This window comes from Colius striatus, chromosome 19 (assembly GCF_028858725.1).
Source record: "Colius striatus isolate bColStr4 chromosome 19, bColStr4.1.hap1, whole genome shotgun sequence".
Taxonomy (NCBI): Eukaryota; Metazoa; Chordata; class Aves; order Coliiformes; family Coliidae; genus Colius; species Colius striatus.
This window is the reverse complement of record NC_084777.1, coordinates 11,051,395-11,072,148: the sequence shown is the minus strand read 5'-3', so window position 1 is coordinate 11,072,148 and position 20,754 is coordinate 11,051,395. Positions and strand designations below refer to the sequence as shown.

At 57.7% G+C, this 20,754-nt stretch overlaps 1 protein-coding gene across 1 annotated transcript; it reads right to left on the bottom strand.

Moving 5' to 3' along the window:
* Positions 1-989: 989 nt before the first annotated feature.
* LOC104549786 (glutamine synthetase) lies at positions 990-9,649 on the bottom strand. The gene is made up of 7 exons (XM_062011599.1): positions 9,626-9,649; positions 7,746-7,921; positions 7,043-7,204; positions 5,329-5,475; positions 4,338-4,465; positions 3,030-3,229; positions 990-1,694 (listed from the first exon to the last, which is right to left on the bottom strand). The coding sequence occupies exons 2-7, from the start codon at positions 7,909-7,911 to the stop codon at positions 1,373-1,375; spliced, it is 1,125 nt and encodes a 374-aa protein (XP_061867583.1). The 5' UTR covers positions 7,912-7,921; positions 9,626-9,649; the 3' UTR covers positions 990-1,372.
* Positions 9,650-20,754: the final 11,105 nt, after the last annotated feature.

The following is a 20,754-nucleotide window of genomic DNA, read 5'->3' as shown; positions in this document are numbered from 1 at the left end:
GGGAAGCACAGAACCCCTGACTTGTTTGGGTTGGAAAAGTTCATGGGGTCCCAGCCCTGCCCAGCCCAGCACTGACCCACGGCCTCAGCACCTCAGCCCCATGGCTTTGGGGTCCCTCCAGGGCTAGGCACTGCCCCAGCTCCCTGGGCAGCCTGGCACAGGGGCTGACACCCCTCTCAGGGAAACAGTTCTGCCTCAGCTCCAGCCTCAGCCTCCCCTGGGGCAACTTGAGGCTGTTTCCCCTTGTTCTGTCATTCATCACTGGGGAGCAGAGCCCGACCCCCAGCTCCCTGCAGCCTCCTGTCAGGGAGTGTCAGAGAGTGCTGCTGGCTGCCCTCAGCCTCCTCTTCTCCAGCCTCAACACCCCCATTCCCTCAGCCCCTCCTCCTCAGACCTGTTCTCTAGCCCCTTCCCCAGCTTTGCTGTTCAGTGTCCCTGGGCCCACAGAGCCATCCCCTGTGTTTGCACCCCACTCCTCCCCACAGCTGCAGCTTGGGAGCACCCCAAGAGCCTGGCTGTGGGGGAGATGCTGGTGACACCTCACGTCCCTGGGAACACCCCACCTGGGACTTCCACCGTGACTAAACTCTAGGAACCCCCCTCTAAAGAGACCTGAGAAGCTGCAGCGTGTCCCTGCAGACCCAGACACTGCCCTGGGGTGCAGGAGGGGGGTGTCCCCAGGCTCCTCCCTCTCCCCAGAGGCATCCCCGAGGTGAGGCTGTGCTGATTTGCTGACTCAGCGCCTCACCCCCTGTGTAAACGGGCGCCAGCTGCTGTTTGCTCAGCCCCAGCCGCTCTGTTTGCCTTGCAGGGGATCACGATGCAGGGAGATGGTCTCACAGCCACCGGCAAAGTGAGGCAAGGCTGCTCCAGCCACCTGCCCCAAGGATCCTTCCAGCTCCTCCAGCCTCCATCCAGGGCTGCTGCAGCCTGGCAGGATCTGCAACACCCCAGTTGAACCCTCCACGGAGCTCCAGAGACGCAGCTGCTGCAGCATCACCCAGCTGCCACGCAGCCAGGAAAATCATTTATTATCATTTCCTTGCAACTGAGACATGGAGGAAGGAGAAAGCAGCAGCCCCCTCCCTCCCTCCCTGCCTGGGTGCAAACAGCAGCAGCTGCCTCCCAGCGATCCACATCCATCCCGGGGCAAAGTCCACGAGGAGACGCTGCTCCATCCCAGGAGCCAAACCAACCTCCCCACATCCAACCAGAGCAGCACAACCCCAAACTGTGCTTGAGGACATTCAGTTGGGTCCCCTCCCTTCCACTCTAAACCCAGAGGCATTGCTACGGCGAGCAGCACAAGGGCAGAAGCGATGCTCCCACAGCCCAGCCTGTGCAACAAGGCACACCCCAGCCCTCCCTCCCCTCAGTGGGCGCCGTAGTCCTTGGTGTCCACGCCGGTCTCGCCGAGCACCGTGGTCCTCACCATGGCCTCGGTCACCGCGTAGGGGTCGCAGTTGGCTGCCGGCCGCCGATCCTCGAAGTAGCCGGAGCCGTCCTGACCCACCTGGCGCGGGATGCGGATGCTGGCGCCGCGGTTGGCCACGCCGGCCGAGAACTCGAAGATGTTGGAGGTCTCGTGGTGACCCGTGAGGCGCCGGGAGTTGTCCCTCCCGCCCCGGGGGTCGTACACGCAGATGTGGTGATGGTGGCGCTTGCTCAGCTTCTCGATGGCGGCTTCGATGTGTCTGGGGGATGAGGAGAGGGAGGTTGGGTGTGGGGCTTGGGGTTGTTCTCTGCTCCTTCTGGGCTGGGCACTGGGGGGATGCTCATGGGAGAAGCTGCTTTTAAAGATGGATTGTGAGCTGATGTAGGTGGGAGCTGCTTCTGCAAGGGGTTGGGCTGGATGAGCTCTAAAGGTCCCTTCCAACCCCCACCGTGCTGTGACTGTGTGATAGGACATGAGGAAGGGACAGGGCACGAGGAGATGGATCAAGTTGTGCCACGGGAGGTTTAGGTTGGACAAGAGGAAGAACTTTTTTCCCCCAAGAGGGTTGTTCAGCACTGGAAGGGGCTGCCCAGGGAGGTGCTGGAGTCCCCATCCCTGGAGATATGCAAGAGACACAGAGCTGAGGGATCTGGTTCAGTTTAGTGCTGGGCCTGGCAGTGTGAGGGGTTGGACTCACACAGTCACAGAATCTGAAGGGCTGGAAGGGAGCTGCAAAGCTCATCCAGTGCAACCCCCCTGCCAGAGCAGCACCACCTAGAGCAGGGCACACAGGGACTCATCCAGCTGGGTTGGGATGTCTCCAGAGAAGGAGCCTCCACAGCCCATCTGGGCAGCCCCTGCCAGTGCTCCCTCACCTCAACAGGGAACAAATTCTGCCTTGTGTTGCTTTGGAACCTCTGGACTGCAGCACAGGGGAAACAAACACACCAGCCTGTGCCCGTTGCCCCTTGTCCTGTCACTGGCCATCCCTGAGCACAGCCTGGCTCCAGCCTCCTCACACCCACCCTTGATGTATCTGTAACATGACTGGGCTCACCCCTCAGGCTCCTCCAAGCTGCAGAGCCTCAGCTCCCTCAGCCTCTCAGCACAAGGCAGATGCTCCACTCCAGCATCTCTGTGGCCCTGCACTGAGCTCTCTCCAGCAGCTCCCTGTCCTTCTGCAACTGAGGAGCCCAGAACTGGACACAATATCCCAGATGTGGTCTCAGGAGGGCAGAGCAGAGGGGCAGCAGAACCTCTTGACCTGCTGCCCACAGCCCTTCTGACCCAGCCCAGGCTGCCATTGGCCTCTTGCCCACGAGGGCACGTTGCTGGCTGCTCTCATCCTGCTGCCCACCAGCACCCCCAGCTCCCTTTCCCCTACACTGCTCTCTGTTCATTCCCAGCCTGTGCTGGTACCTGGGGTTGTTCTTTCCCAGATGCAACTTAAAGGTCTTTTCCAACCATAATGATTCTATGAACACAAACCCCTCTGCCCTGCCTGGTGCAGCCACCCAGGTGCAGAGATACACAGGCAGGGCTAAGGACACCCCAAACCTGCCAGTGCACCCCAGTGACCCTCGCCAGGACTCACTTGAGACCCCCTTCTCTCCTCATCTCCTCGGTGCTGTAGTTGGTGTGACACCCAGCGCCGTTCCAGTTGCCCGTCATGGGTTTGGGGTCCAGAGTAGCCACAACCCCAAAGTCCTCACAGACACGGTGGAGGATGAAGCGAGCCATCCAGAGGTGATCCCCCATCTCGATGCCTTCACATGGGCCCACCTGGAATTCCCACTGGAAGGGGTGAGAGGATGTGCTGGTGAGGATGGGCAGGTTCAGGCTTCCCCCAGCCATCACATCCCAGCCACTCCCCAGCCAGGGCTGCCAGCCTGGGAGATGGACACCTTGGGAATCAGCATCAGGGATGGGGAGCAACGAGTTCAGCAACAGGGGACTGCTCTGGCATGCAAAAAGATGATGGGAATAAGCTGCTAAATGGAGCAAATCTGGGAGGTTTAAATCAAAGCAGAGATAGATAAACACCATGTCTGCCTTGGAAGCTGCTGCTGGAGCTGCTGGTGTGCAGGATCTGCCAGCCCACACTGCAAGTGGGGCAGGGGACTAAGGAGGAGCCTGTTAGTGCCCCCTGGGGCTACCTTCTGCCTGGCTGGAGCCAGGCTTGTGCCACCCAGGGTGACTAAGCAGAGAGTGACAGTGTCTGGCTGCTGCTGCTGTAGCCTGGCCAAGCCTATGCCTGAGCCCAGGAAGCAGACAGCAGCCAAGGACCCTGAAAAAGTCAGGGCAAACAGCAGGGTCGTTAAAAGTCCCTGTCTGAGTTGCTCTGAAGATAACTCCCCCCCACTGCTTATCACCACACCAGCAGCAGGAGTCAGCGATTCAGGGCCAATCGCTGCCCGTCAGTCTGGCCACCTGCCTAATGCAATCAGAGACTTGCTCTGGCCAACTCCTAAACCAACCCAGATCCTCCCCAAGGCTGTGGCCCACCCAAGGTGCACCAGGCTGCCAGGGCAGAGGAGCAGGACGCTGGCACCCACTGCTCCACAGCCTGTCCCGGCTCATGCTGTGCCCCACATTGCTGCTCTGCAGGGGAAGGAAAGCACAGGGGAGCTGCCAGAGCTCAGGCTGAGCTGTGCAAGGAGCTCACCTGCAGTTTGGCTCAACTGTGCTTTCACTTGCCTGCCCCACAGGAGTGAATGAGGGGAAAAATCAGACATGTACATTTTCATCCCAGCAGCGAAACTGCTCCCCTCTAGACAAAACCGATGTGGGGAGCCACTGGATTCAGCATCCCAGAGGAGCTGGGAGGTGCTGGGTTATTCCAGCCACACAAGACCTCCTGTCCATCACTGGCAAGGGGCTGCCTGGGGCTGTCCACACGTACCTGGGAGGGCATCACCTCTGCATTGGTGCCACAGATCTTCACCCCTGCATACAGACACGCCTTGTAGTGGGACTCCACGATGTCACGCCCATACACCTTATCTGCTCCAACCCCGCAGTAGTAGGGGCCTGCAAAGGAAAGGAAAGCCACCACTCAAGATGTGAGGAGCAACAGCAGCACTGCAGCAGAATCCCACCACTCCCAGGTACCACCTGCAGAGGACTTTTTGCTGCCCTCCATGCACTGAGCCACCAGCTCCTGGTCCAGGACCGGCAACTGATGTGTGCAACCTCCACATTAACTGAGCAACTCATGTGTGCAACCTCCACATTAACTGAGCAACTGATGTGTGCAACCTCCACATTAACTGAGCAACTGATGTGTGCAACCTCCACATTAACTGAGCAGTTCAACAGGACTCGGAATGCATCAGCTGGGAGGTGGCCAGGAGATAAGGAAAGCTTGGCTTGGGCTGCCCTGCGGCACCTTGCTGACCCTCTGAGAACATCAGGAGCCCGAGACTGGTTCTGACAACAGCCAACATTGTTCATGGCTTGAAAATTCAGCAGCTCTTCCTCATTCAAGCAGGGCAGCTGCAGATCTCCCTGCCTGGGGGATGGGAGATGTTGAAAGCAGCCAGTCCCAACAAAAGGGGCTGATTAAGTCAGGTTGGGAAACCCCTGGCCCTCTCCCAGGAGGCAGCCAAGGCTCTGGGGCTCTCCAGACTGCAAGGAGGGCAGGATGTGCTGGCCCTTGGCCCTTTCCCAGCCAGCCAGGGGAGGAGGCTCTCCCAGCCCTCGCCAAACAAGTCTCGCAGCTGAGCTGAGCTGTTTGTGTGAGCAGCGGCTGGCAGGAGCGGCTTGGCCGGAGCTCACGTGAGCCACCCAACAGCTCCCAGCCTCACCCCAGCTCCTGCTCAGCTCCTGCACCCCACAGGCAGCAGGGTGGGAGCTGAGGGGGCACTTGGGTTGGAAAGAGAAGAAGCACTTACCCTGGGGGCCGGGGAAGCCGTTGTCAGGCCAGCCGTAGGGGTGGCCGTTGATGCCCAGCAGCGTGTACTCCTGCTCCATCCCGAACCAGGGGTGACTGTCCTTCACCAAGTCCATCACTTTCTTGCATGTGTGTCTCAGGTTGGTCTCTGGGAGCAGAGAGGTCTGGGTTAGACCCGTGCCATGGGCAGGCACCTGCTCTGTCCTGCTCAGAGGCTGAGACTCCATCACTGCCAAGTGCTTAAGGAGAGCGGATCTCCCCTTCCAGCAACGCTCCCTGCTCACCAGCTTCCTCCTCACAGAGTTACTCCACAGCCACTGCATCAGGCCACAGGCCAGGGAGGTTTAATTAGCCTAATCCCCAAACCACTGATGATCCTCCTTTCCCACACTGAGAAATCAGGAGCCTCACCCCAGCCCCATCCTACAGGCAGATGTGGGAACAGGGACATCTCCCATCACTGCTTCACCTCATCCTCTCTACCAGCCTCAGCTTAATTATCCTTATCTCACTCCAGCTCCATGCTTTTGGTTAGCATCCAGGTTAGCACCCATCCTTTGTGGTGCTCAGGGCAACTGGGGCTTTGCCAGGAACACACAAATACCAGAGAACCATCCTGACATGGGACAACATGCCAGGCAAGAGGAGTGAGAGTTTGGACTGGAACAGCAGGGGAAAAGCAAGCTGAAAAACTTGTCACAGGGACAGGCAGCAAACTCTACCTTAACTCACATTAAAAGACCCCAGAGCAGCTGCAACCTAAAGCCCAGGGTGTGGGGCTGGAGAGGAGCAGCGACTTCCCCCTTGCACTGGTGGGAGAAGAAGGGAAAGCAGTTCCCCCTGAAGCTCACACAGCCCTTACCAGCCACAGAGACTCCCCCAGGGAAGAGTCAGAAGGTTCAGCCCCTCATCTGCAGGGGCATCGGGCTGAGCCTCTGCCCCAGCTCCAGCCCCAGGAGCTGCAGGGCTCCCAGTACAAACTGCTCTGGTGAAGGAGCTGCTGGGCAGGAATCTCACCCAAGACACTTCCCCTGCAGCTGCAAGGCCAGAGGCTGTTTGGAGAGGAACCAGCCCCATCTTTCCCCATCGCTGCCCACAGCCTGTCCTCTCCCAGGCAGACGTGTGCAACCCCCCTGCAGACACCATCTCCCTTCCCCCCACGCACCCAGAGGGGACGTGGCTCTGCTTTACTGGCAAAGAACCGGCTGCTTGCTGGCAAACAACCCCCGTGGGAGCCCCTCAGCTCGTCCCTCCTGCGTCTGGGGCTTTATCAGGCGGCCGGGGCCGGAGCCAGCCCCGAGGGTGCTGCCCGCAGCGATAAGGGGCCGCTCACAAAGGTCACTGCAGCCACCCCAGCGCCTTCGCCCTCCTTCTCTGCAGCCTCCCATCAGCAAGAAGAGCAGCCACACAGCCATCACGTTAAACCCTGCTGCTGCTTCCAGCTCCAGCTGCCCCGTGTAACCCCACAGCCCCCAGGGATGGGTGTGCTCGGGCTCTAAACCCGCCTTGAGCCGGCGAGGGCTGTGTGTGAGCTCCTCATCTCGCTGCTTTGCTCAAAACAGGTTCCTGCAAACAACCACCACCACCAGAGCCTGAATTTCAGAGCCTCAGGGCAAGGGCTTGGTGCTGAGCTGCTCCCCAGCAGCGGTCCCAGAGTGAGATGCCCAGCGGGTGACCCTGGGGTGCTGGGGGAAGGTGTAGCTGGGGGGGCTCACCTGCAGGTTTCCTGTTGTACTTGAGCACTTCACACAGCACCAGCTTGTTGGGGTCCAGGCAAAAAGGGTCCCTGAACATGCAGACAGGCACCAGGAACATGTCACTGTTGGAGCCCTCTGCCTGCGCCGTGCTGGAGCCATCGAAGTTCCACTCGGGGACATCTGCGAGGCAAGAGGGAGACAGACAGGGGAGTGGGGTTGGGAAAAGGGATTTCACATACAGATGGTGCCAAGTGCTGGTGCCTCAGAGCCAGAGGGCACCGAGTGCTGTGGGACACCGGCCACAAAGGTGTCCTGGCACATCCCTGCAGCCCAGCGCTGCTCCCCAAGCATCGGTGCCTTCACCCCTGCCCCAGCACCGTCAGGGCACAGGCAGAATCAGCCCCAGCCACCCCAACCTCCCTTCTGCCAAACCCCATCCAGATGCCAACGTGCCTCTGTGGCTGTTTGCCCGGTGGGAAGGGGCGAGGAGCTCATCCTCCCGTTCCCACCCAGCGCTAATGACAGGGATGAGGGCTTAGGCAAGCCGCAGCGACGCAGGCTGGGTGCTCACCCTGCCTCTTGCCACAAGCCCACAGCTGCAGCAGGTATCACCAGTGCCACGCAACCAGCAAGTGCCAACTCCCCACCACACAGAGCAGCCCCACAACTTCTCCTCAGCGACTCTCAGGAACCCTCACGGGGGGCAAACAGCGGCGTTTACCTTCGATGCTCTTGGGCTCCTTGTCGAGGGTCCTGCTCTTGCAGCGCACCCCCTCCCCGCTGCCGTCGATCCAGACGTAGGTGACCTGCACCAGCCCGTCCTGGGGCAGCCTCACGTACTGCTCCCGCACCAGCTTGTTCAGCCTGGAGCTGTGTGACACCGACATAGCGACTGCCCTGCGAGGGCACGCAGCTGAGCAACGCATCGCCTCGTTATTTTACAAGCAACCCCTCCCCGCCCCCCTAAAACAACGTCCCACCCAGCTCTCCACATCCTCCCCCCACCCCTACACCCCGCTGCCGGAGTTTCCCCCCGCGGGACTCGAACCCGCGGCCCCGCCGCTCACCGGCCGCAGCGCTGCCCCCGCCCGCGCCCGTCGCGCTTTATACGCGCCCGCGGCCGCCCCGGGGGGGTGTTGGGGGGCGGTGCGGGGGCAGCTCCGCCCCGGGCTCCGGCCCCTCCCCGGGGGTCACCCCTCGGAAGCGTTCCGTGGCGTGTGTCTTTCCCGGTAAAGCATTCCCAGTTAAACGCAGTCGGCGCCGCCGCCTTATCGCCCCCCTCCCCAAATTAATTGCTCGATATGGTTTTCCCCATCCCACCCCCTGTCCTGCACTCGGGTTTTGTTGAGCTGCCCCCTGACACACGCGCGGTTTGGGGTGCTTTGCCCCTCTCCAGCAGCGTGCTGTGGGGTGCAGAGCTGGTGAGGCTCACACGCTGCGTTACCCCCATGGGGGGGACCCCAAAAAGCCTCGCTGGGACTCAGTGCAATGGCTGGGAAGGGATTGTGGTGCTGGCCCTGCCTGGGCACAGGCAACCAGATGCAACAGGGGCAGCAGCAGCTGGCACCGCTGTCCCCCCATATTGCCCCAACTCCTGCCCCTGGCCTCAGCCTCGCTGCTGCAGGGCTGGGGTTGCTTCTCGGGTGTCTGTGCTGCAGGGAGAGCTACTGGGATAACACTGAGATCCCCTACTTGAACCCCTCACAGCTATCAACTGCTGGGCTAAAGTACCTTCAAAACCCCAAAGCATCCCCATGCAGCAATGCAGGAGATGGTTTGAGTCCCCCAGCCATTGAGCCAAGCCCAGCTCTCGAGCAGAGGGACGACCCGTGCCGCTGCCTGTGCCGTTCTCCACGAACCCCACGTTGCAGGGTTGAGCAGTGAGGCCGATCCCCAACGTGTGGGCACGAGCCCTCACTGCCCTTATCTCAAACACACTGATATTTTCCTTCAGGGAGGAGGTCAGGATTCCAAACAACCCCCAGCAAGCCCAGCTGGGTGAGCACACCAAGCACACCATGCCTCTCCAGCCTCAGTGCTTCAGACAGTTTTTCAGTACTACAAGAGGAGAACAAGCTTTGAAGCCTGAGCTGTTTGGGTTTTTGCTCATTCCCCCCCTCCAAAGGCAGCCTCATGCTTGTCTGACTCACCCCCAGGAATGTTATGCTGCAAAACAGTAAAACATCTGCACCAGAGCAGCTAAAACCAACCCCCTCCATAGTTTGATTCCCCCCACTCAGGGCACCTTCTCCCCAGGCAGGGACCCACAAACTGTCCCCCACATCCCAGCTCCTCTCCAGGCTCCCACCCCAACCCCCCAAAGCTCTGTTTCCCAAGCTGAATTTGCTCTCACCGGTGAATAAACAACCGGGAAGAAACCTGAAAGCATTTGTGATTGCACAAGAACCAGGAAACGAGATTGACAGAGAGAGAAGCAAAACTTAATTAGCAATTTTGGTCCCTGGGTGGTGCCATCAGTCCCAGGCCAGAGGTCACCTGCCCCACTGCCCTTGGGCACTGCCAGCAGCAGAGCTCCTGGGGATGAGCTCAGCACCCAGGGATGTGCCTGAGGCTCCCCAGAGGACCCCTGTGCTCTGTCACCTGTATTTGACGCTGCCTGGGTGATGTGCAGGGGGTCTCCTGTGTAGCTGAAAGCGGGGTGCAGCTCCAAAGCAGCCACCTCACACTGTTTGAGGGACACATCCATGCAGGTGGTGGCAAAGCTCAGTGTTTCCTCATTCCTGTTTGGAAATGGGATGGCAGCACGGGAGGAGACATGCCCCTGGGTGTGGAACAGCAGCAGCCTTTCCTGGAGCTGCTGTGACACGTGGCTCAGGACACAGTGGCTCTGCAGGCTGCTGTGGCCCCCAGCACCCATCTCCCTCCTGCTCAGGGAGCCCGTGGGATCAGCCTTGGGGCTGGGGAAGCAGAATCAACTCATCACAGTTGGAAAGCAGCTTTAAGATTGAGCCCAGCCACTAACCTGACCCTGCCAGGCCCATCACTAAAACCATCACTGAACTAAACCAGAGACTGATGTTGAGCTTTTGCTGAAAGCACGGAGGATGGAGATGGACCTGCAGCCCTCAGAAGCACCAAACCCAACCTGAGAGAGGTCAACCACCTCTCCAGAGCTGATGTGGTGTGGAGCAACAGCGAGTTCATGTGTTCAGCCCCTCACCTCCCTGCCTCAGCTGGGTATGGGAGAGCCTCTGTTTCTCCCCAGAAACACCCCAAAGCACAACTGGGCTCTGAACCATAGAGGAACAGCCCCAAATCTGAGCTGTGTTGGTGCTCACTCAGAATCAGGTTTGAGGACCAGAGCTCCTCTTTGAACCCCTGAGCACCAAAATACCAACTGAGGCAGGACAGAATAAACACCAATAATCCCTCACCGGGTCAGCCTGGCCCCGAGGGACAAACACTATGTGTTGGGGGGGACAAACCCTGTGTGTTGGGGGGGACAAACACTGTGTGTTGGGGGCTCTTTGAGGGGGAAAAACTGTGTTTGGGGCTGTTTTGGGGGGACAAACTGTGTGTTTGGGGCTGTTTGGGGGGACAAACACTATGTGTTTGGGGCTGTTTGGGGGGACAAACTGTGTGTTTGGGGCTGTTTGGGGGGACAAACTCTGTGTTTGAGGCTGTTTGGGGGGGACAAACTGTGCTTGAGGCTGTTTTGGGGGGACAAAGACTGTTTGGGGCTGTTTAGGGGGGAAAAACACTGTGTTTGGTGCTGTTTGGGGGGACAAACACTGTGTTTGGGGCTCTTTTAGGAGGACAAACACTGTGTTTGAGGCTGTTTGGGGGGGAAAAACTGCTTGAGGCTGTTTTGGGGGGACAAACACTGTGTGTTTGGGGCTGTTTTGGGGGGACAAACACTGTGTTTGGGGGGGCTGTTTAGGGAGGAAAAACACTATGTGTTTGAGGCTGTTTTGGGGGGACAAACACTGTGTATTTGGGGCTGTTTGGGAGGGACAAACTGTGCTTGAGGCTGTTTGGGGGGACAAACACTGTGTTTGGGGCTGTTTTGGGGGGAGAAACTGTGTGTTTGGGGCTGTTTAGGGGGACAAACACTGTGTGTTTGGGGCTGTTTGGGGGGACAAACTGTGCTTGAGGCTGTTTTGGGGGGGCAAACACTGTTTGGGGCTTTTTAGGGGGGAAAAATACTGTGTGTTTGGGGCTGTTTGGGGGGACAAACACTGTGTGTTTGGGGCTGTTTTGGGGGACAAACACTGTGTGTTTGGGGCTGTTTGGGGGGACAAACTGTGCTTGAGGCTGTTTTGGGGGGGCAAACACTGTTTGGGGCTTTTTAGGGGGGAAAAACACTGTTTGGGACTGTTTGGGGGGACAAACACTGTGTGTTTGGGGCTGTTTTGGGGGGACAAACACTGTGTGTTTGGGGCTGTTTTGGGGGGACAAACACTGTGTTTGGGGCTGTTTAGGGGGGACAAACTGTGCTTGAGGCTGTTTTGGGGGGGCAAACACTGTGTGTTGGGGGCTCTTTTAGGGGGACAAACTGTGTGTTTGGGGCTGTTTTAGGGGGACAAACTGTGTGTTGGGGGCTGTTTGGGTGCGCGGCTCTGGGCCTGTCACTGCCCCAGCACCCCAAGGAGGCAGCTCACCAAACATAGGAGTGATGCTGACTCCTTTCATGCCCAAGGGGATTTCAGAAAGCAGAACTCCTGCCATGTAGTGTTGGGCACCTGCTCTCCAGTTTTACTCCTGCCATGTAGTGTTGGGCACCTGCTCTCCAGTTTCTCTTGGGATCAAGCCTTCCCTCAGCCCCGGCCCTCCTGCCATTTCCATGGCGCTGGCTCCACGTTACGCTCAGAAAGCCAAACACCACGCACACTTTGGGTCCTCCAGCCTCTTGTGAATAACATTTTATCCCCCAAGCAAGCCCAGGCTCTTTGCAATCAGCAGGTTCCTGCCCACTCCCCTCCACAGCAGGTACAGCAAATATTAACCACCCCGAGGCAGCCGGTGACGGCCCAAGGTCGGGCGGCCGCAGCGGCCGGAGGCAGCCAGGGAGCAGGGCTGTCCTTGGAGAACTAAAAGGTCACACATTAAGTCTCCAGAGGGCTTTGAAGAGTGTTTCGAGCTGCAGCATGACAGGGGGGCTCTGGAGATAAAGGAGGGCAGGAAGAGGGGCTGATCCTGCTTTCCCTCTGCGGCCTAGCGCAGCCATGGCCTCCAGCCCGTACCTACAGGCCCTGCCCGGCAGCTGCAGCTGATGCTGCATCATCCTCCAAGGGCTCTTCTCCATCCCAGCATCTTTTTCTTGCAGCCAGCAATGCCCACAGAGCTCTCTTGGGGACATCTGGCCAAAGCCTAAATACTCTGTGTTTATCTCTTTGACTTTGAGTCGTTATCAGCCTCACCAGAACACACCAAAGCTGTTACTAAAGCCTTTGCTTTAACAGCAGTAAGAAAAGCCTCAGGGAATTTTCCATGTTGAAAAACTTCAGTAGCACAACATGCTTTACCAAGGAGTTAAACAGGGACTAACTTACCTCCTGGGGAGACTTTCACCACCTTCACTCCTGGTGCAAGCTGGGTCCAGCTTGGGGACGCCACAGCCGTGGCTGTCAGATCCTTCCCCAGGAGGGATGAGCCCTGGGCACAGCAGAAAGCAGAGCCAGCAGGGTGGAGAGGTTGATTTTTACTCTAAAGCATCCTCCAGGATTCTGGATGGTGCTCAGAACCGAGGGGGTTTCACCCTGGTTGTGAAACTCCGACAGCACGTGGGAGCACAGAGCCCCAGGAAAGAGTGTTTCCTTGCCTGGGCTTTGAGTCTTAACAGCCCACGGGGGTTTTTCTCCTGCCCAAAGTGTTTGGTGGGGAATTAGAGGGAAGGCAAAGAGCAGGGCTGGTGTGAGGAGCCCAGCACAAACATCATAAAAGGATTAGAGGGGCTGGGGAGAGAGCGAGTGGCAGCTTCCCTGGCTGCGCTGCTGGGGAAGAGGCAGTTTCCTCTGGCTGGGGCAGTGTGAGGGGACACTGAGAGGCCCCAGGGGGGCTGCAGTGACCCCTGGGGATGCTGCTGGGGCTCAGACGGGTCAGATCAGTGCTGAAGGGTTTGGCAGAGCAGCACTGTGCTCAGGGGGGCTGTGCTGGCATGTCCCTGTCCCAAATACCTGCTAGGCTTCACACTGTTCCTACCAAACAGCTGAACTGACAGGTTCCCATTACAGTTAAAACACACTGAAGGGACAGTAAAATCTCTTTATGTCTCATGTTTGCACCCACATCACTTTCTCTTCATTCTAGTCCTGCTGAAGCTTTATCCTGTACATGCACACACATGCAGAGATACATATAATGCATACACATACTTCATTGTGTCTGTTCTACCACTGCCCCAACTCAAACAGGGCTTTGGTGGCCACCAAAGTGCTCAGCACCAAGCCATGTCCCTCCTGTAAAGCCTGAGTGTAGCTGCCTCTCTGCCTTCTGTGGAGTCACAGAATCACTTTGGTTGGCAAAGCCCCTGAAGCTGCTGCAGCCCCAGCCCTGCCCTCACCCTGCCCAGCCCAGCACTGACCCACGGCCTCAGCACCTCAGCCCCACGGCTTTGGGATCCCTCCAGGGCTGGGCACTGCCCCAGCTCCCTGGGCAGCCTGGCACAGGGCTGACACCCCTCTCAGGGAAACAGTTCTGCCTCAGCTCCAGCCTCAACCTCCCCTGGGACAACTGCAGCCCCTTTCCTCTTGTCCCATCCCTGTCTTCTGCAGGTACAGCACAGCAAGACCTTCCCAGCTGTGTGTGGCAGTTTGCACAAGCAGCTTGGAATCAGAGACTCATTTGGGTTGGAAAAGACCTTTAAGATCATTAAATCCCAGCCCAGCACTGACCCACAGCCCTCAGCACCTCAGCCCCACGGCTTTGGGATCCCTCCAGGGCTGGGCACTCCCCCAGCTCCCTGGGCAGCCTGGCACAGGGCTGACACCCCTCTCAGGGAAACAGTTCTGCCTCAGCTCCAGCCTCAACCTCCCCTGGGGCAACCTGAGGCTGTTTCCTCTATCAGTCATTAAATGGAGCAGAGACCAGGGAGTGTCAGAGTGATGTCTTCCCCTCAGTCTCCTGCAGACTAAACACTCCCACTTCCCTCCTTCCATGGCCAGAGGTAGAATCACACAATGGTGTGGGTTGGAAGGGACCTTTAGAGTTCATCCAGTCCACTCCTCCTGCCAAAGCAGCTTCACCTAGATCAGGCCACATAGGAACATGTCCAGGATAAGAGACAGAGCATTTATCCCAGAGTAGCTCAATGCCAACATGCCAAAGCTTTGCCCCTTCCTCCACGTGCCACAGGGGCTGGTTTTGGCAGCCCCTTGCTCAGCTGCTTTGGGAGGACACCCTCCACACTCACACCTCTCCTGGGTGGCTGCTCTGGGCACTGACATCTCCTCTTGGCAGCAGGGAGGGTAACACCAAGCAGCACCCAGTGCCTTTGAGGAGTGAGACACCAGCTCAGGGTCACAGAGAAAACCCTTTGGGAAGCCAGTGATTCGCCTCTGGAGCTGCCAGGATCATCCCAGGGTGTCTCTCAGCACAGAGGGTTCCTCAGGGTCTGTTTGCAGGAAGCTCTTGGAAGTTACTTTGGAAGCTATTTTCAGCTCCAGGGCTGTGTGTGCATTTGTTAGGGTAAGGCTGCTCTCAGTAGAGAGCTGGGGCAAAGAGCACAGGCTGCCCTGAGCATCCCCACTCCCCCAGCCCACAGACAGAAGGAAGCCCAGGTAAACACCCCAAGCAGTTCCCTCCCTCCAGGGGTTTTGTTTGAGTTTACTCTTTAATCCCCTTGGCAGTCACTTCAGGCTGTAGGAACAGATATTGAGGGAGGAAGAGGAGGCAAGCAGCACATGCACAGCCTCAGGAAACACAAGTGAAGGGGAGCCAGTATCCAGCCAGGAAAAGCAGCCCAGGGCAGCTCAGCAGCAGTGGGGCCACAAAACCCAGCAGACAGGGGAACAGCCAGGCTACATTTCCCCTGAGCCTTCCCCAGGGTCACCCCCAGCTCAGAGCTGTGGAGGACAAGCCAGGGCTGCTCCAGCTGGCTGGGGAGCAGGTGGTGGTGCTGGGGAGGGAGAAGGGCTCTTGGCCATCAAGAAGGATGAATTTCCCTGTGATCTCTGCCTAGATGGAGCCACTGAGGGGGAATTTCCTTCCCATCCTGTCAGAGACAGAAATCACAGGTCAGAGCTCCTCACACTGCAGCTGGGAGCCCTGTCCCATGGGGTCTCACTCAGCTCCCTGCTTCTCCTGCAGCTCTTTGCTTCAGGGACAGGATCAAGGGGCCCTTTGATACCCTGGGACATCCCTCCCTGAGGTCCAACCAGCCTCCCAGGACACACAGTCTGGGCAGTTTTGACCAACAGCATTTATTTTAGCAAAACTAAGTCTCAAAGCGTGGCTGTGGTCTCTGCTCCCAAGCAATGAGTGACAGGACAAGGGGAAAGGGGCTGGAGTTGCCCCAGGGGAGGTTGAGGCTGGAGCTGAGGCAGAACTGTTTCCCTGAGAGGGGTGTCAGCCCTGTGCCAGGCTGCCCAGGGAGCTGGGGCAGTGCCCAGCCCTGGAGGGATCCCAAAGCCCTGGAGCTGAGGTGCTGAGGGGTCAGTGCTGGGCTGGGCAGGGTGAGGGCAGGGCTGGCACTGGATCTTAAAGGCCTTTTCCAACCCAAATGATTCTGTGGTTCTACAAGAACTCCAGCAGTAGCCAAGTGCTCAGAGCAGAGGCTCTAAACAAGCAGCAAACCACCTGAAGGACCCACTGCCATTTCTCGTGGGTGATGCATATGACCAGGCCAGTGGCCTCCCCAGCTGCTTTCCCAGCCTAAGATCCTGTTTGGCAACTCACTTTTGCAGCCTTACACCAATGCAAAGCTCTTTCACTTCCCTCCCTGCTCACACTGAGCCCTTGCTGATGCATCCACAGCACAGTGACTTTGTCAGAGCCAGGAGAGGGTTGCTTTGGGTTTTTTCCTCCAAAGAAAACCAAGAGGCAGCTCCACACTGGTGGCTTTTCTGTTGCTGCTTCTCTACAGAAGCAATGCCACCCCCTTGCAACTTTGCTTTCAGGAACTTTGAGTCATGTTGGAAAACCTTTAAATGGGAAAATGAGCTCAGCACTTCTGAGGCAGTTCCCAGAGCCTGCAGGATTTGGCCTTGGATACCCAGGCCAAGGGCTGCCTTGAGGAGGTGTCATGTAGTGGCTGAGGCTGTTAGTGCAGCTGGGAGGCAAAAAGCTTTGTTATTGTTAAAGAAATAAGCCACCCTGATGCCAGCTTATGGCAGCACTTGCACAAATGAAAGGCAAACTCAAGCTGACTTGGAGTTCACCCAGAGCAGAGCAGCTGAAAGCCTGGGGTGCTGCTGCTTGAACCTGCACAGCCCAGGACTCATTTCATACCCTCCAAAACTAGAACCAGAAGCCCCCTCAGGAAGGCTTAAAAACAAACCTGCCAGCCCTAGAAACTCCTCCTGCTCTGGGCAAAAAGCCCCCCTCCCCCAGCACTTTGTTTTGGTCTCCTTCAGCTCATTTTGCAAGCAGATTGATTTGAAAGGAATTACTTTTGTTCCCCAGCTGAGCATCCCCACCCACACAGCCTTCCTTCCTCTCCCAGCAGAGATGGAGCTGCCCAGACTTTGCTCTTCTGCAATAGCAACAGCCACTCTGGATTTATGACCCCATTGGGTGCTCATCCTGTGCCCCAACATGAACCCCCCCAACCACCACACACCAAAATGCAGCTTCTTCCATTGCCCAGACTGGGGAGGGTCTCCCCTCATTGCCCTGGGGGGAGCTGGAACACAGCCCCCCATTTCCAGCTGCCCCCTGGGGCTTCTGCTGCCAGACAGGACCAGGGCATGACTGAGCCTGGGGGTTTGCCCTGCCTGAGGGAGCATCACCCTGGGCCACCCCTGTCCCTCTCTGCAGCCACATCACCTTTCCCAGTTTGACTCCCCAGGAAAGGGCAAAACATCCCTCCAGCACTTTTCAGCTTCCCAAAAGTGAGCAGCAAAACTGCAGTCACAGAGTCATTGTGGTTGGCAAAGCCCTGGAAGGTGCTGCAGTGCCAGCCCTGCCCTCACCCTGCCCAGCCCAGCACTGACCCCTCAGCACCTCAGCCCCACGGCTTTGGGATCCCTCCAGGGCTGGGCACTGCCCCAGCTCCCTGGGCAGCCTGGCACAGGGCTGACACCCCTCTCAGGGAAACAGTTCTGCCTCAGCTCCAGCCTCAACCTCCCCTGGGGCAACCTGAGCCCATTTCCCCTTGTCCTGTCACTTGGTACTTGGGAAGTGAGTCAAAGGCTTTACCTGAAGTCCAGGGGAACCTTTCCCTTGGCACATCACCTTGGCACAGAAGAAGATCAGGTGGGTCCAGCAGGAAATCCTCTTGCAAGGAACAGATTTGTCTTCACTCCCCTCTTCATCTGGTGTCTCCAAGGCCAGTGCCCCGTGTCCCATGCAGCCAGAGCAAGGCTGTTACACCTCCAGGCAAGCTCCTTCTTCCTCTCTCTGGCTTTGTGAGGCTGTGAAGTCAGTAATTACCCCTTGCTCACAAACACCAAGTTGCCTGGGACCAGCAGTGCTCTAATGCCTGTGCCCACTAAAGGCTCTGCTGCCCTCTTGGCTGAAGGCTTGGGTGGCCCCAGGACAAGTCAGAGCAGAAAAATCCCCAGAGGGAAGATGAATCTAACACCCTGCAGGATTGAGAACATGCTTCACCTCTGGGTGCTTCTCTGCCCCTCTTAGCCAGAGCCATGCAGGTGGGAACAGAGCAGCCCCTGCCCCCCAGAGCCAGTGCAGCCCACTGTGAGAGCTCAGGAAAACACACAGCATAGCTCATGGGCTGCAGCATCACCAGCCCTGGGGTACCCAGCCAGAAATGGCACCCCCACATCAACCAGCACTGCCCACAGCATCCTGCTGAGGAAGGGACAACCCACAGCCATCATCATCTGCCACCCAGCCTGTGCCCATTGCCAGGGCACTCCAAATCCTGCAGGATCACCAGGGGAAGGTGAGCCCTGGATGGGAACCCTCCTCTTGGTCCCTCACCATCCACTTTTTGGCCTCAGCAGCCCCCACCTGGGAGTGGACCTGGATAAACACAGGAGGCTGTAGGCAGGAACCAGTAGCTCACTGCAGGCTGTGCTGGGTGGCCATGGGAGCTCAGCCACCACCCTGGGGACAGGGACAGCCCCCTGCAGTAGAACTGGCTGAGCCTCAGTTGCTCTCCCCATCACCTACCTCTACAGTAAGACAGAATGACAGTATAGCTGACCCTTACCAAGCAAATCCTGATCTTCACACCAAAGCTAACCCCAAAAGCCATCCCTGGGGCTTGGTTCCTCCAGCAGCATCTCCCACCTCCAGCTGCAGGGGATGATCACACCTAGCCCTCCCCTAGCTGCAGGGAGGAGGTTTGATGCAGCCTTTAGAGCTGGGAATGGCCTGGGCTGGGATCAGGACTCTCACCTCCCAGTTTGCAGCCCCTGGCTCCCCTCAATGACAGACCTGCACAGCTTCCTAAGGCTGCTCTGTGGGTGTTGTGGGTGCAGAGACAAACTTGGCAATGCAGCTCCTCCCCTCCATCCTGTTAAAGCTGATGTAGTGATGTGGAGCCCTGGGCTCCTGGGGTTTGAGCTGTTGGGGCTGGATGAGCAGAGTGAGGTGGATTGAAGACTGTCTGAATGTCCAGGCACAAAGGGTTTGTGGAGGCCAGTGACAAGTTGTGTACTAGTGACTGCCTATTTTACCTCCTAAATGTAGCTCTCCTTTTTCTTTGTGCACTTTCATGTTCTCCTTACCCTGGCTCTGGAGGTTTGGGGCAAGAAACTGGAGGGATCTTTTGCTGCAGTCCTATGCCAAGTGGAGAGGTTTCTGCCTCTCCCAAGTGGCAGAAGGGGAAATGGTGACTTAGCTGTGGCTTTATCCAGGGGCAGAGCATGTGCTCTGTGGGCAAACTGCAGCTCCTGGCTGCATGGGACATTAGCAGAGACTCAGGGAGGGCTTTATAGACCTAAATTGTCAAGGAAGTAGTTAACTAGTGTTTAATCAGGTTGAGATGATGGGCATGTCCTTAAGTAAGGCCTGAAACCAAGGTGTGGGCAGTGGCCCCTGTGTCAGGGACAGCAGCACAAAGGTGGGGAAGGTGAATAGTGCTGGTTCTGGCTTCTCCCTGGCAAGAGGCAGCATGTGCTGAGCTGCACAGCAGTGTGATGAACTGCACCTGGGATCAGTGTGTGGAAGAAGCTGGGTCCTGGGCTGGTTGGTGGGGTCCTGCCCTGAAGGCAGATGATGGCTGTGGCATCCTGAAGCTGCTCAAGGCACCTGGAATGCTGTGTTCTGGGCTCCTGGCTCTTGTGCTGGGCTCCCTGGCACGACAGAGATGTGAGCATACTGAAGAGAGTACAAGGAAGGGCCATGAAGATGATGAAGGGACTGCAGCATCTGACATTTGAGGAGAGGCTGAGGGAGCTGGGGCTGTTCAGCCTGGAGGAGAGAAGGTTGAGGGTGATCTCATCAGTGCCTTGAAATACCTGAAGGGATGTGCAAAGATCTGGGCTCTTTTCAGTGGTGCCCAGTGAGAGAACAAGAGGCACAGTCAGGGACATGGGAAGCTCCCCTGGCACGTAGGGAGGTGCTTTTGTTACAGTGAGGGTGACCAAGCACAGGCACAGGTTGTCCAGGGAGATTGTGGAATCTCCATCCTTGGAGATGCTCAAAAGCCACCTGGACATGGTCCTGGGCAACCATGTGCTTGGTGTGTCTGGGTGATCCTGCTTGAGCAGAGGAGCTGGCCCAGGTGACCTCCAGAGGTGCCTTCCAACCTCAGCCACTCCATGAAAGAGGAATAAGACCTCCCCAATAGCACCAAGTTGAGGCAGCAGCCAGTAAATGCCATCAGAGGGGGATGAGCTGAGCTTTGGCCTGTCCATCCAGGCTGTGGTTAGGTTTTATCATCTCATCAACAGGAAGCACGTTGGCAAGTCACGAGCTAAAAATGTGGGTGAGTGGCCCTTGTTCCTGCTGGGCAAGCAGGCTGTGTCAGCATGGGCTGCCCACACACCAGGCTGGCACTGCCAGCATCCTCATGCAGTGCATGAAACACATGCTCAGCCTTGCCAGAGGGTGAAGCTGAGGGCTTTCCCCAGCCCCACGTCAGCAGGGTGTCCTTCCTCCCACAGCTCACCACTGGAGATGCTCAGAAGGGCTCAGATGTCATGAGGAAACCAGCCAGAGCTCAGCATCCAGCCTCTTGTTTCATATGCAAATAGGCTGATACTTCCCTGGAAGAGTTGTGGGAGAAGCAGGGAATGTGCAGAGTGAAGGGTTTGTGCCCCAAAGTGGCAGCTTTCTGCTGGCCTCAGCGTGACCCTGCAGCCTCTGGGGTAGGACCTGTCCCCACCAGCCCTCCTGCTCCCACACATGCTGGGTGCTGCAGGACCCTGTGATGGGCAGCTCAGTGCAGTGCATGGAGCAGTGCAAAGCCACACAGGGCAAAGCTGGATGAGGCTGCTGTGCTTTGCAAAGCCAGACACATGGTTTGGGTCTGGTGTCATCTGCAAAGCAACCACTGGCTTAGTCCAAAGGTTGAACCCAGCTGCAGCATCTGCTCTCACTCCACAACTTCTCCATGGTTTAGAGTCTTTCAACAAGCTTCTCTCCCACAGCTCCACCTTTGCTGGGCTGCTCAGTGAAGCTTAAATACCAAAATCCAAAGC

Bases quoted from the DNA above. Each gene is read 5' to 3' on its own strand.
- LOC104549786 (XM_062011599.1), bottom strand. From the start codon at position 7,911: ATGTCGGTGTCACACAGCTCCAGGCTGAACAAGCTGGTGCGGGAGCAG. The intron at 4,466-5,328 runs GTAAGTGCTTCT...TTTCCTTTGCAG, and splicing joins CGGCTTCCCCGGCCCCCAGG to GCCCCTACTACTGCGGGGTT. The intron at 3,230-4,337 runs GTACGTGTGGAC...CACCCCTTCCAG, and splicing joins CAGAGGTGATGCCCTCCCAG to TGGGAATTCCAGGTGGGCCC.